Below are 13,621 nucleotides of genomic sequence, written 5' to 3' on the forward strand. Positions count from 1 at the left end.
TTTAAGATTACTAAATTGTAATTTTTAAACAATCCGCAATAATCGACTAAAAGATTGAACGATGAGTTATGTCGTAATTAGCACAGTGACATTTACTTTCATAATCTGTGCTCTTGTAGCGGGCGGTATTGAATTGTGTGAGAACTTTATTTCTTTTCTTTTTGTTTCAGCGATGTTAATGTTTATTTTACAAAAGAACAAAGATAATAAGACGATAAAAGATTTTATTGAATGTAACTTTCGCTAAAATGCATTTGTTTTGAGGAAACAATGAACGATAGCGCGGCGGAATGCTCGGAAGCATTGGATCCTCGAGTTCAGGTAGAGATAATCAATATTTTCAAAGGTAATTTGGTGAAGAAATTATTATATATTAAATGATACACAGATGCTTTATTTATGTGAAATTATTCAACCAAATAATTGGTGTGATTTTGTTGGGCAGAGAAGGAAAATATATTTTTCTAATAAGATTCCAGTATGTCGATCATATGTTTTTGTTATGCAACAGAATTGCTGAATTTACCCTAGATTTTATTAAGAACATGCACAGTCATGCCTAGCAAACTACACTGTGTAATTAACTCCTATTAATTTAATATAATTACTTCTTATTTATAGTAATAAAATATTTTTTTTAGCTTCTTAAAAAATGTTTTTATTTTAACCAGGAATAAAATTGTGTACATACTTCTATTAACAATAATAGTTAATCTTTTTCTAAAAAAAAATACACAGCCTAATTAGTGGTTGCTATAAAAAAAATATTTTATACCAAAAACAAATGCAGGATACTTTTTTCTTTTAACATTCTACTCTCACTCTGAGTTTGTAAATAGAATAAATTATGAAATATGTATTTGTTATGCCTGTTACTGTTTGCAATATGATTTCAACTAATACTGGCTGATGTTATTGTAACTTATTTTAACATAATATAGTATTAAAAATAAAATGTAACAATGTTTGTTAATGTAATAAAAACTACATTTTAATATGAATGCAGCCTTCAGAAGCTAAATACATTCAAGGCTAAGCTAGTAGCAGATTTTAAACAAAGTACCTATATTCAGGGTCATCATATCATATAGTTTGTAAAGCAGGTGAAATAGTGTAGGTTTCTGGTTATAGAAGTGGTGTTATGAAAAGAGGGTTTTATTTTACAGGGGATAGTGGTGGCTTTAATTAATAGATACTTAAATTATACTGATAGTTACTACAATGTCAGAATGCCATGATATCTTAGAATAAAAATAAACACTGTTAAGACTATTACACACATATACAACCTTGTTATGAAATAGTCAATAGATTTTTAGCTATAAGTTAATTCCATATGCGATTTCAATGTCCATTGAAAAGCAGGAAATAAACATTGTCTTAAACTTATTGTATTAGGTCGGGAAAAAAGTCTTTTCGCATTATAGTTTGTATGATCTTGTAATAAAATCTATTCTCTACACAAAAAAGCAGTACCTCACGAGTGTGCTCATTTGTGATTCTTGAAGCCAAAGAGATTGCATTACAAGTTCATACATACTATAATGCGAAAAGACTTTTTCCCTGACCTAATATTTATTGCCACACAATAAATGAGTTCTCTCACAGCAAAAATTAATAATTGTCTTTTAATTTGTGTAGATTGAACTAGAGCGGTTGAACACAGCGACAGATGAGATCAACCGGTTGGAGGTCGAGCTCGATGAGGCCCGCCTCGCGTTCCGCCGCCTGCTGGCCGAGGGACACCTCAAGATACAACAGCTCACCAAGAAACTCGGCACCAGCGTGCACAAAGCACGGCCTTATTATGAAGCTAGATTTAGAGCTAATATTGTGAGTATAATACTCTTACTGCTATTCTATATTGGGATATAATTTGTACCTATTAGTAAAACATACAGGTATCTGTATCAATGCGTGAACTATGCAAAGCTAGACTTTCTAATAGAACTTATTTTTTGAGTATACCTCTAACACACATCAAGATATAAGAAAAACAAAGTTTTTTGTATATAACAGTTAAATACAGAAACACCTTTCAATTTTAAATGAAGTTTAAAAGTATTCCTGTAGCTATTCACAACATAAAAATTGTGGAATATATAATGCATTCGACTATTAATCTATCAAGCATTTTATGTTGATTCTATCTCTTAATCTTTATTTGCCAGACGTCCCAAGACCTACAGACGGCCACGGTGGCGTACGACAAGGCCAACAGCGCGCACGCGGCCGCGCGCGAGATGGTGTACCTCGCGGAGCAGGGCCTGGCGCGCTTGGCCGAGGGGAGCTCGGGGGTCACGCTGGACCCCGCCTGGCAGGAGATGCTCAACCACGCCACGCATAGGGTCAACCAGGTATGTGGCCTGCCTGCACAAGCTTTTTATAAGTGTTCTAATAATTCTGCGTTAGGTCTTGTCAATTATAAATAGAATACGTGAATTTGTACCCGTGTTATTCTATCGAAAATATGCAATGCGAAAGTTTAACGTTATGAGGGCTAGCCAAATTCTGGGCTTAGACTGTGCTTCTACCAGAAATATGGGAGTTGCGTGAGAAAAATGTTTCGGTTTAGAACAAAGAGTGGTTGGGCTCATCTTATCCTGTTAGTCGAGTTTTTTTCTCCCACATAATCCAGCCTCTCTAAAAGATATTGAACCTGAATGTTCTCATCAACAAAAATTTTACCTGTTTGTGTGCGGGAAATATTGAAGTTCACTGTCAACTGATAGCAGTTGACAGTGAACTTCAATATTTAGTCGTTGGCGTGCGTCAAATCTATACTGTCCGGGAACGCTTGACTCGGGAACCTTTGACAAATTATGTGTCGCATCCCTAGGGGCCGTAGGTACCTGCGGACGTGTGCCTTAAAGGCGTTACCGCAGCCAGTACTAAGCGGAGGAGGAGGAAACACCTTGGTGGATTAGTGGGTAGACCTAGCCCTTCTGGTTAGGAGAGCACAACATTCCTCTGCGCTCCCCCGGGCGTTGGGGACGCAATTTCATGCATTAAATAAGTAAAAAAAAGGGGCCTTAGGTACCGTGTTCGTCTAGTGCAGAGGTTCCCAACCTTTTCTTAGTCCGGGACCACTTTTATAATATTCTGATTAACAGGGACCACTATGTAAGTTTATTAAGAAGAAAGTGTAACAACCATCCTTAAAATTTAAAATTTTAATGTCTTTCGCGGACCATATTTTGGCATACACGGCCCACTGGTAAGGAACCACTGATCTAGTGATTGCTTCAAACCCCTTCTACTATAATTCGCTGGATAGCTGTGAGTCGGTGTGTGGTCGCAGGCGGAGTGTGACCGCGCCAGCGCCACGGTGACGCAGCGCAACAAGGCGGCCGCGCACCGCGCCGCCACCACGCTCGTGCAGCAGCTGCAGAACTCGCTCAAGAGACACATCGCCAAGTCCAGGTCACACACACACACACACACATACACACACACTGATCTTATAGCACGCGCCAGTTAACTTTGTGTGTCTGAATATAACACCAAGTCGCTGCTCATATGACAGCCATAGTAAAAGGTATATGCAAGAGTTACGGGTTACAAAACGGACAGACATCGTCGTTGTCTTCGACTGTGTCTGCAGGCATAAGGGGAAAAAAATGCAAGATTTTTAGGTCTTGTATTAGTATTTCATTTTCTGCGCAGCGACTGGTTGCTCTATTCAGACATACATATTTTTATATTACGCATAACTTTGCCTAAAAAGTATTAGTCTCACTTTGTAAAATGCACTAAAGCGAGTACGCACTCGTATCCGCAATTGCGTGCACGCACTTTCACTAGGAAGCTTTGTTTATTTTAAAGAAATAATTTTCTTCCAAGATCTTAAGCAAGTCTATTATTATAGTACTTTTAATTACATTCCAACCTTTAATTTTTGTAGTTTCTGCACAGTAGTTTGAAATTTTCTTCCTATCTGTAGAATTGTTAGTTCTTTAATGCTGAATGTATATACAGTATTACCAATTGCATTTATAATTGTTTTCAATAATTTATCATTATTAAACCACCTTAATATTTTTTATCTCTACTAAAAGTAACTGGCATCTAATCAAGCTATAAACTTACGCCTTACTAAAGATAGATTATTGAAATCCTAATCTTTTAATGCACTAGTTGCAAATCTTATGCATTAGAATAACTATACTCGAGACATTTCAAACGAGCGAACTACATCTTGTCATATTATCAGACTCTCTCGCTCACAGACATTGTCCCATTCATATGAGTCTTCTGTAACGCGATTCTCTGCAGTCGGTACTCATAAGTATCGAGAATTTGCCATTAAAAATGTATGTATTAAACAATTAGTTCCTACGCCATCAGCTGGAGACGATTTTCAATAAAATTTTCATATAAATGTTATCGATAGTAAGCTGGTTTTCGATAGTCGATATTAATAGATAATTATCCATACACAGGACGAATCTCTACCACTACTGACAACCGGCTATCGAAAAAAGTTATGTAAAAATCTGATCAGCGCCTCTAGCGGGCGCCGTAAAAACCTTTTTTGAATTACATTTTAAATGTCAAACACTCGATACTCGATAGTACTGACTGTAGTAAATCGCCCCCCTAATCATGACGTAGTTCGCACGTTTGTAATGATCCGAGTATCTTATATAACTTGTAGTATCTACTATGACAATCAGTCACTGAACGCTTTGATTGAATCATTTGACTCTTAAATGTCTATCTCAATGGAAAGAGCCTTGAATACAATTGGTTTCCTATTAATAAAAGTGTGGCAAAAAACTTTTCAATCATTGACTATATTGACTGTCACTTTACAATTTAAATATACCATTTCAATTTTGTATTTCGGGCAATTTGAGTTCAAAGGTCAATATAACGATAATATACATAACTAATATCACGCTTGCTATACTCGAGATGTAGGCAGAGTTGTATCCAGGCAGAGGCAAGTTACCAAACTCCTTGCCATTATTAAGAAATATTCTAATATAAATTAGATTAGACCATTAGTATTTTGCTCGACACGGAAATAGAACCAGAGACCTTATGATTGGCACTTTAATACACTACAGACCACCACACAGGCAATTAATAATGTCTGAAAATAAGTAAATAAATCTTTGCTAAGGTAAAAGGTTACTGGAATAAAACTAAGCCTGTAAGGATTTATTAATTGAAGTCAATTATTAACATTTTGTAACGACTTTGAGTGACCGTTTTCAAAACAAAAGAAAAATTCTTTACATACAATCACGTCTTTTTCCATAGGGGTAGGCAAAGCCTTAGTCTTATTTCTTACAAACTTCTCTTGCTCCATTCACATCCATACATCCTGTCATACAGGACCCAAGTCTCAGAATAAATGTAGTAACTGGTTGTAATAGTAGAGTATGCATTAACCCGCCGTTTCGCTTGACTCGCCGCTCTCTTCCACAGGCGCCGCCGGCCCGCACTTGCCTGATAGATAACTACTAGATATTGGTACACAACACTTTTATTTATGCATGCCTTTAAACAATAACTACACTTATTTAGCTTTTTAAACTTAATTACAAAAATCTGACATATTAGGTTGGGGAAAAAGTATTTTCGCATTGTAATAAAATCTTTTCTCTACACAAAAAAGCTCGATATTTGGGTACCTCACTAGCTCACTGAAAGAAACTTAATGAACCGTGTACTCATTTGTGATTCTTGAAGCCAAAGGGATTTTATTACAAGTTCATACATACTATAATGCGAAAATACTTTTTCCCCGACCTAATATTTGTAGTAATAACAATGAAAATTGTATGAGATTATTAGAGACGTATGTATACTCCTTCAAATAAAAAAAATAAGAATATAAGTCCACTAATGGCGGAATAAACGATGAATATAAAAGAAACAATCATTCGAACATATTACCTCCTTTTTTTAAAGTCGGTAAAAACATTATCTGGAAAATACCATATTTTTGGTTAAAAAAACGGTTTTTAGTTTTACGATGCATACTGCAAATAAGTGTAGTTCTTAAGACCTTTCTCTAACTATTTTCTTAGCACGACTCTAAGTATCTCAATAAGGATTTATAGTTCATGCCATAATTCAATGACGAAACTAACACACATAATTTCGCTAGGCATATTGCAATTCAATGACAACTAAGCTTCCCACAAAATTTTGCAAATTCTTACCACGATGTCATTCACTTTCAAGCTTTATTGAATGAAATTGGCATCTTCTAAGCCTACTTTAATTCGTGAAAATACGAAACCAAAAAAATATAAAGATTGACCATCGAAAATGTCACGAAACTTCGGATTCACAAAACTTCTGGTTCTTTTGTCTTTTTATAATATTTATTGCCATGTCGCCCGCGATACTTTTTCTTAATAGTCGTGCTAAGAAGTAAGTTTGTAGATGCATGCGTTGTTATACGTGCACGTATACGTACGTGCATGTACCACCACATAGTAATAAATGAAGGCACTGTAGAAATTTCTTCACTCTATTATTGTTTGAGGTGAGTAGTAGATTTTTAGACTCTAATTGATAAAAAATCATTACCTAAAGCTCTTGAAAGTACATGAGGTTAATAAAAGCCTTGATTTCCGCCATGTTTTATGGTCATTTGATTACAATTTTGCGTATGAAGTTAAGATTTTCTTTAAAAAATAAATTGTCCCAAAATAATTTTATGTACAGCAAACTGCTATTTCACTCCGAAAAGTCCCCCAGCAGTGAGAAATGTATAGATAAAAAAATAAACTTAACTAACATTAAGTTCGGATAGTCATCATATCACCTTGCAGGCCTTACTTCGAAGAGAAGGCGCGTATAAACACAGCGCTGGAGGCCCAGAAGGCGAGGATACAAACCCTGGAGGAGCAGGTGTCTGACGCCAAGCAGCAGTACTCGTCCGCGCTCAGGAATTTAGAGAGGATATCCGACGAGATACATAAACATCGCTCTAGGAGACAGTCGGCTAGGAATGGTGAGAGAAATGACTTTCTTTTTAAACTGAAACGAAGTAATAGGATTGATTGTAACCATCAAAATTGATCAAAAATGTAATCACCAAAAATCTGAACAAATGAAAATAATTTATACTCTGCAGTCTGAAAATTATAAGTACTTAAGAAAAACCTAGAAATTTGTGCAAACTGTAAACATTTTTCAGTTACTGTGGTTATTTTTTTAATGCTTTGTTCATTTTTGCTTTAGAGCCGTAGCCCTTAATAACATTTCTAAATGAAAACCAAAAAATGACTTCAATCTAATCATGGGAGATCGTCAAACAGGTGAACACAACCAATTGATTGCCTAAATTAAGCTAAAAATGAATATTGCGTGGTTTATAGACCCACCAGCTAAGCCTTATAATACCTAAAGTGTATTATAAAGAGAATCTACGGTCTTATCAAGCACGCCACTGTTGGTCTGAATATATCGGTTTAAAGATCTAACTTTTATTCACAGATATAGACCAATCCACAATAACAGACACTGCAAGCGATACGAACACTACAAACAGCGACAAGTTAGAAGAACTATGTGAGAACAGCACCGAGGCCAGTGTGAGAGAGTGGCTGCGACGAGCTGCTGACGCGCAGAGACCACGCGGCCTGCCCGACGGCTCCGACACCTGGACCGAGATAGACCTGGACTACTCCAGCCCCGAGGAGGTAAGATATACTGACTACAGCAGTACTGAGGCCAGTGTGAGAGAGTGGCTGCGACGAGCTGCTGACGCGCAGAGACCACGCGGCCTGCCCGACGGCTCCGACACCTGGACCGAGATAGACCTGGACTACTCCAGCCCCGAGGAGGTAAGATATACTGACTACAGCAGTACTGAGGCCAGTGTGAGAGAGTGGCTGCGACGAGCTGCTGACGCGCAGAGACCACGCGGCCTGCCCGACGGCTCCGACACCTGGACCGAGATAGACCTGGACTACTCCAGCCCCGAGGAGGTAAGATATACTGACTACAGCAGTACTGAGGCCAGTGTGAGAGAGTGGCTGCGACGAGCTGCTGACGCGCAGAGACCACGCGACATACTTACTAATATAATAAAGGTAAAAGTCTGTTCTCTGTTACACTCTCACGCCTAGCCCGCTGTTTCAATTTAGATAAAATTTTGCATAAATATAGTTAAAGATCCAAGAGTAAACATTCAAAGTTCACATGAAACTTTATGAGAAAAACTCAATAAACATATTTTTCTTCAGGTGAGCTTCGAAAAATGTTCCCTCCGAGCGCGGTCCACGCCGGAGAAGTGGTCGCCGCCCAGCCCGGTGGAGTCCCGCGCGTCGGCGGCGTCCCCCCGCCGCATCATCACGGCCCCGCGCCGCGCCCCCCCCCGCCCCGCCGTGCCTGACGCCGCCAGGAGACAGAGCCTGGACGCTCTGCTGCACGACACTGGAGAGAAGGTCAAGGAGATGTTCCAAGGTATGTAAACAAATGTTCGATTTTATACTCAGGCCGGTACAAACGTGTGAACTACATCATAATCAAAAAAGTCATAGGAATGAGACAATGTGTGTGTGACATGTGACAAAGTGCGAGCGAGAGACTCTGATATAATGACATGACTTCATTTGCACGTTTGGAATGCTCCGACTATAATTTAATGTAATCCATGTTGTAATTTTAAGGGACTATGTTTTATTGAACTTTAAACAATGTATCGTTTACCGTTCCTAATGATTCTGTAATCTGTGAAAATGTTAAGCAATGTCGCTAAAGACAAAGACTTCGATGGGTAGACGTTTATAAAAAAAAATCTTTCTCCTCCCTTTTCTTCCTCTTCGCTCAGAACTATCTTGATATGCTAAAGCAAAATAGACTTTTCAGAAAAAACTACAATATTAAATAGAAATTGTAGACGTATAGTGGTTGGTACCTCTTTTTTTTATAGAGCAACAACCAATATGCTCACTGGCTGCTTATATTCGTATTGTTAAAAGTTGGTAGGTGTAGCCATCATACAGTATGATCAGAGACTCCTTACCACATAATTGACGCTTAGTCTGTATCATTGTAAATCTTCTGGCGATTCAAAAGAGTGGCCGTGAGTTTCTTGTTAGCTCTTCTCATAAGGCTCTACCCCCTTTACGAGCTAGTGGTAGATTCATTAATTGTACCAACTATCATAAGTGTCAATATTTGACTTAAATGAATAAATGATTTGATTGTGAATTTGAAACTTCTAAAACCTTATTTAAAATACTATAAACTCCGAATCATATAAGTATGTTATGTCTCCAGGCTTGTCCCTGTTCGGCGAGCGGCGCGGTTCATCTTCAGCCCCCCGCACCCCGCGCCGCGCCGCATCTCCCCGCGCTCACTCGTCCGCCAGCGACGAGAGGTACTCCGACACTGACAGCCTGGCCAGGTAACTATATTTATTTACTTTAATTATTATATACACTAGTTTTTAATACATTCTAAGCTCTTAAAAGCTCGATTATATACTTCTCAGGTTCATATCCTAACTTATACTGATTCTATACAGACAATCTGTTGTAGTTGAGATTCCGTGAGATTAAAGATTGATTCCCGAAGGATCGGAGTTTATTTTTTAACTTTGTAATAATATTTATTTTGTTCACGCGGACGAGGATACTAGTCTTCTATATAATCCTGAACGCTCCTAAGAATGTGTGGAGCTTATATCTTTGTATATAAAATCAATGATTATTAAATAATTCTTTCTTTTATCTATGTCTTAGCTCATGGTAAGTATATTAGATTTATTTTAATTTATCATTACATTGGATCTTATTTTTTTTGTATCTATAACTGGCATACTACTGTAAAGGGTTTCCTCCCACGCGAGGGAGAGATAAGGCCGTCAGTCTACCACGCCGGCCAAGTGCAAGTTTTACACTAGAAATGTTCTCTAACGATTTTGTGTAGTAAAACATGTAATAGCTCAGCGCGGCAGTCATCTCGTCTTACTCACATAGTTAGACAGTATTATATCACATAGTTAAACGTGCGAACTACGTCATCATCAAAAGAATCATAGGAATGTGACAATGTGTAAGTGCGAGCGAGAGACTTCCATATAATGACATGACTTAGTTCGCATGTTTAAAATGGCCCGAGTAAAATCATTAATTCCTGCATTAGTGACTACTAAAGTGTCAAAGAACTGTTAACGAATTATATATTTTTCAGCGTGGAGATGTTAACCGACGATCAGATAGCGTCCCTGATGCTGGACGCGCAGTTAGAGGCGGTGTGCGAGCGCCTGGCCGGCGTGGGCCGCGCAAGGGACTGCGACCAGGAACACCGCTACTGAGCGAACAGGTATACTATACACTATTGCATTACTTGGTACAAGATATTATGCTGTTTCTTACTCGGTTGAACTATGTTCTTTACTCGACATTATGCGTTTATAGCATCGCGTTTTGACAACTTTCTAAGTTATAAAATGTGTGAGGAGTCTAGGGATCAGCCAGGTAAATCGATTGCTAAGAGAACGTTTCTATTGAAGCGGATCTCGGCAGAGTAAAGTGGATAAGACCAGGGGATTTACAAATCATAGTGTTGCGAACCGGGAATCAACCAAGGTGCTTGAAATCCCCACATCATTGGAAACAATTGGACGATTCACAGTCCATCGTATTCTAGTCTGCCGCTTCCGAATGCACCCTAATAGTCACATGTCTACGGTGGCCCTGATATTATATATGTACATTATGTATTTATAAAATACATATTTATTAAGAAGAAACAATTTATCTCTGCGATATTGCTTGTTATTGCCCGGTTTCAGGCACAATATTTAGCGGTAGTTGATTTATTCAGACTCATTTTTATATGAGCTTAAACACTATTGAATAGATAATCTACCACAAAATCCAGGGGTATGTAACTTATGTTATTATTGCGAAAATTTTGTTTATTTTCCTCCAATCTATTGTTTTATTTTCAGATAATCTAAGACGAGAGAGCGCAGTGCAGTGATCAGAATAATACGCTTAGTTGAACCGATAGTACATTGACAAATGCATTCCATATAGTTTTATATGACAAATACATAATATAATAACTATTACTACATAGACACACGTTACCATAAACTTAAGTCGTAATGTGCTCCCACACAGCAGTTGTATAACGTTATACAACATTGTGTAACACGATAACAAAACAATTTTAATAAAATTTTAAAACAAATTTGTTTAAAACACATGTTATAAGTCAGTTTCTAACGTTATATAACTGTGTACAGCACCTTTACAAAAACAAATAAATTTCTTAGAAAATGAAAGCCGAAAAAAAAATGACATTTTTATTCCGGCTTGTTTCAATCAGCGGTATCACGTATCTCAGTTGACAACTAGTGTACGTCAAATTGATAGTCACTACGCAATACATTGCTGCTTTGACGTAACGTGTTAATCACTATAATCTAAGGGAGAAAACAATGTACAGTGGCTTTTAAATAGTTGTCAACTTAGATACGTGATACAGCTGAACAAAACAAGCCGGAATAAAAATGTCATTTAGTCGGCTTTCTATTATTTTCTAAAAAAAATATTTTTTTTTATAGATATTTAAAAATATGTCATTCGAATATTAATATTTTTATTTGATGGCATTTTAAAGAATTTGCTCAAGTATATAGTAACGTGTTTTAAACAATAAAGCAGTGATAGGCACTACGGTTAGAATCCGAATGTTATTCAATCTCCGGTCTTATATGACAATGATAGTCGGACTATAGATTACATTAGAAAATGATAGAAATTGCTAGAATTGTGACGTCATGGCACTAATATTGTTACTACTTTATACTATCATAATAATATATGGTATTTTTAAACCATCATATGAAAGTATACCAATAATAAAATGTCCAGAAAATCACTTTAAATAATAAAAATACGAGGCTCTCTATTCGATGCGCTTACCGGTCGGTAAACGATTAGTGGGTTAAGCAACCTTAGCGCGGACATTACATAGATGGGTGAAGAGCATCCTATTGGTTGGTGGTAGGGATAGCCACTTCATGGAATAAGCTGAGCATCTTCGTGCTTTGAAAGGTACGTAAAAAAAATGCTGTTTGTTGTCAATTAAGATAACAGTGGTTAACCATTTGACCGCCACGGTCGGCTATACTCGACAAATCAGAATGTGCTCACGACGCTATATTTTTGTCGACATTTGCCAACGAAAGCACATTCTGATTTGTTCGAGTATAGCCGATCGTGGCGGTCAAAGGGCTAAACTTAATAAGTATATTATATGTGATGATATTAGTGTCATGGCAGAAATAAATAAAAATAGACAATTTGCCACCAGTGGGCGTAGTAACACGATCACAAATGAACTAGTCTAGTTATAATCGCCTAATGTTCTGCGTTAATACTGGTTCTGTAGCATATGGTTTTATACATTGACGATAAATAAGGTCTTCTCGTAATATAGCAAGTGATGTTTTAAAAGGCTTTTAAAGGAGTCGCTCTAACAACTATAATTTTTAAAATATCAAAATCCATATAGTTTGAGAGATTGAGATTTAAAGAAAATTTTACATTTTAAGAACGAGTTGTGAATAATAACTTGCTTGAACGGTAAAGAAAGGCATGAGGAAAAGCTAGCTTATTTTCTTACGCTGATGTCGGTTGACGCTCATCTGATATAGTATTGTTTTTATTTGTGCGTTCCGACTTTAGCGTAGGATGAAATCAAGCCTTACTTTTAAAGCGCAAGCACATTTTGCATATTTGGAAAATAAGGACTGAATTTCTTTTACGCTGGTGTACGTCAAATGCGTTAATAAAGTGAATATATATATGAAAATTGTGACGTAGCGTACTCTTTAAACAAACAAGTGCAGAAACAAATTCACCCCTTAGCTGGCGGCCACAATGCAGGCGGTCTAGCGCGGTCAGAGTTCTGCATTCTGTAACTTTGAAGGTTGAACATAGAACGCAGACCGCCGGGCGTTTCGTCACTATTTATTTTTTCGTCGTCAATGTATAAAACCATATTTTAACTCTTAAGATTGATATAAAATAATAATATTTGATTACAAAAAGCTAGCTAGCTTTTGAGTCGATTAGCACACATATCAGTGGTTTTAATTTTATTTCATTTTTCTATTAAATAAATTTAAACAAAAATAATTTTATATTCGTCGCTAATAACGTTTTTGTGATTTTATTGAAAATTTTTGGAGGACACTTTTTTAATTTTGTGATAATAATTAGTTAATATAGTAAAGAAATATTTTGTGGTTACGTTGGGATTAAACACGTTTGATAATAATATAATTCTCAATAGGTCAATCTCAGCTAAACGAATCTTTCGATAGCCATGCTATATCATCGGTCGATTATAGTTCGATATCATCGATCTATTCTGATTATATTGTTGCTATTCAACTATTTAATCTACGTCAAGTAAAAATCATTTTTTCCCTTTATCGAGAAGTGTTATAATAATCATTATTTCTAAAAATGAGCAATAGATACGCCACTGCTTTCCCTCTTCGAACAAAATAATTAATTATTATCACAAAACAATCGTCCCATCGCCTTAGGTTAATAGTAAAATTAAAATCGCAATAAATACAGATAATAAAGTTTATTATAGCGCTGCCTAATTTGCCTATAAT

General features: G+C 36.8%; 1 protein-coding gene across 1 annotated transcript; it reads left to right on the forward strand.

Annotated features, from left to right (window-relative positions):
- The first annotated feature begins 128 nt into the window (after window positions 1-128).
- Window positions 129-11,505, forward strand: LOC142982723 (uncharacterized). Its single transcript, XM_076129396.1, has 10 exons — window positions 129-321; window positions 1,642-1,833; window positions 2,172-2,357; window positions 3,302-3,423; window positions 6,795-6,976; window positions 7,462-7,667; window positions 8,214-8,433; window positions 9,253-9,379; window positions 10,168-10,299; window positions 10,931-11,505. Exons 1-9 carry the CDS (start codon window positions 271-273, stop codon window positions 10,289-10,291), a joined length of 1,410 nt encoding a protein of 469 aa, XP_075985511.1. The 5' UTR covers window positions 129-270; the 3' UTR covers window positions 10,292-10,299; window positions 10,931-11,505.
- The last annotated feature ends 2,116 nt before the right edge of the window (window positions 11,506-13,621 follow it).

Source organism: Anticarsia gemmatalis, chromosome 22 (assembly GCF_050436995.1).
Source record: "Anticarsia gemmatalis isolate Benzon Research Colony breed Stoneville strain chromosome 22, ilAntGemm2 primary, whole genome shotgun sequence".
In the NCBI taxonomy this organism is placed as follows: domain Eukaryota; kingdom Metazoa; phylum Arthropoda; class Insecta; order Lepidoptera; family Erebidae; genus Anticarsia; species Anticarsia gemmatalis.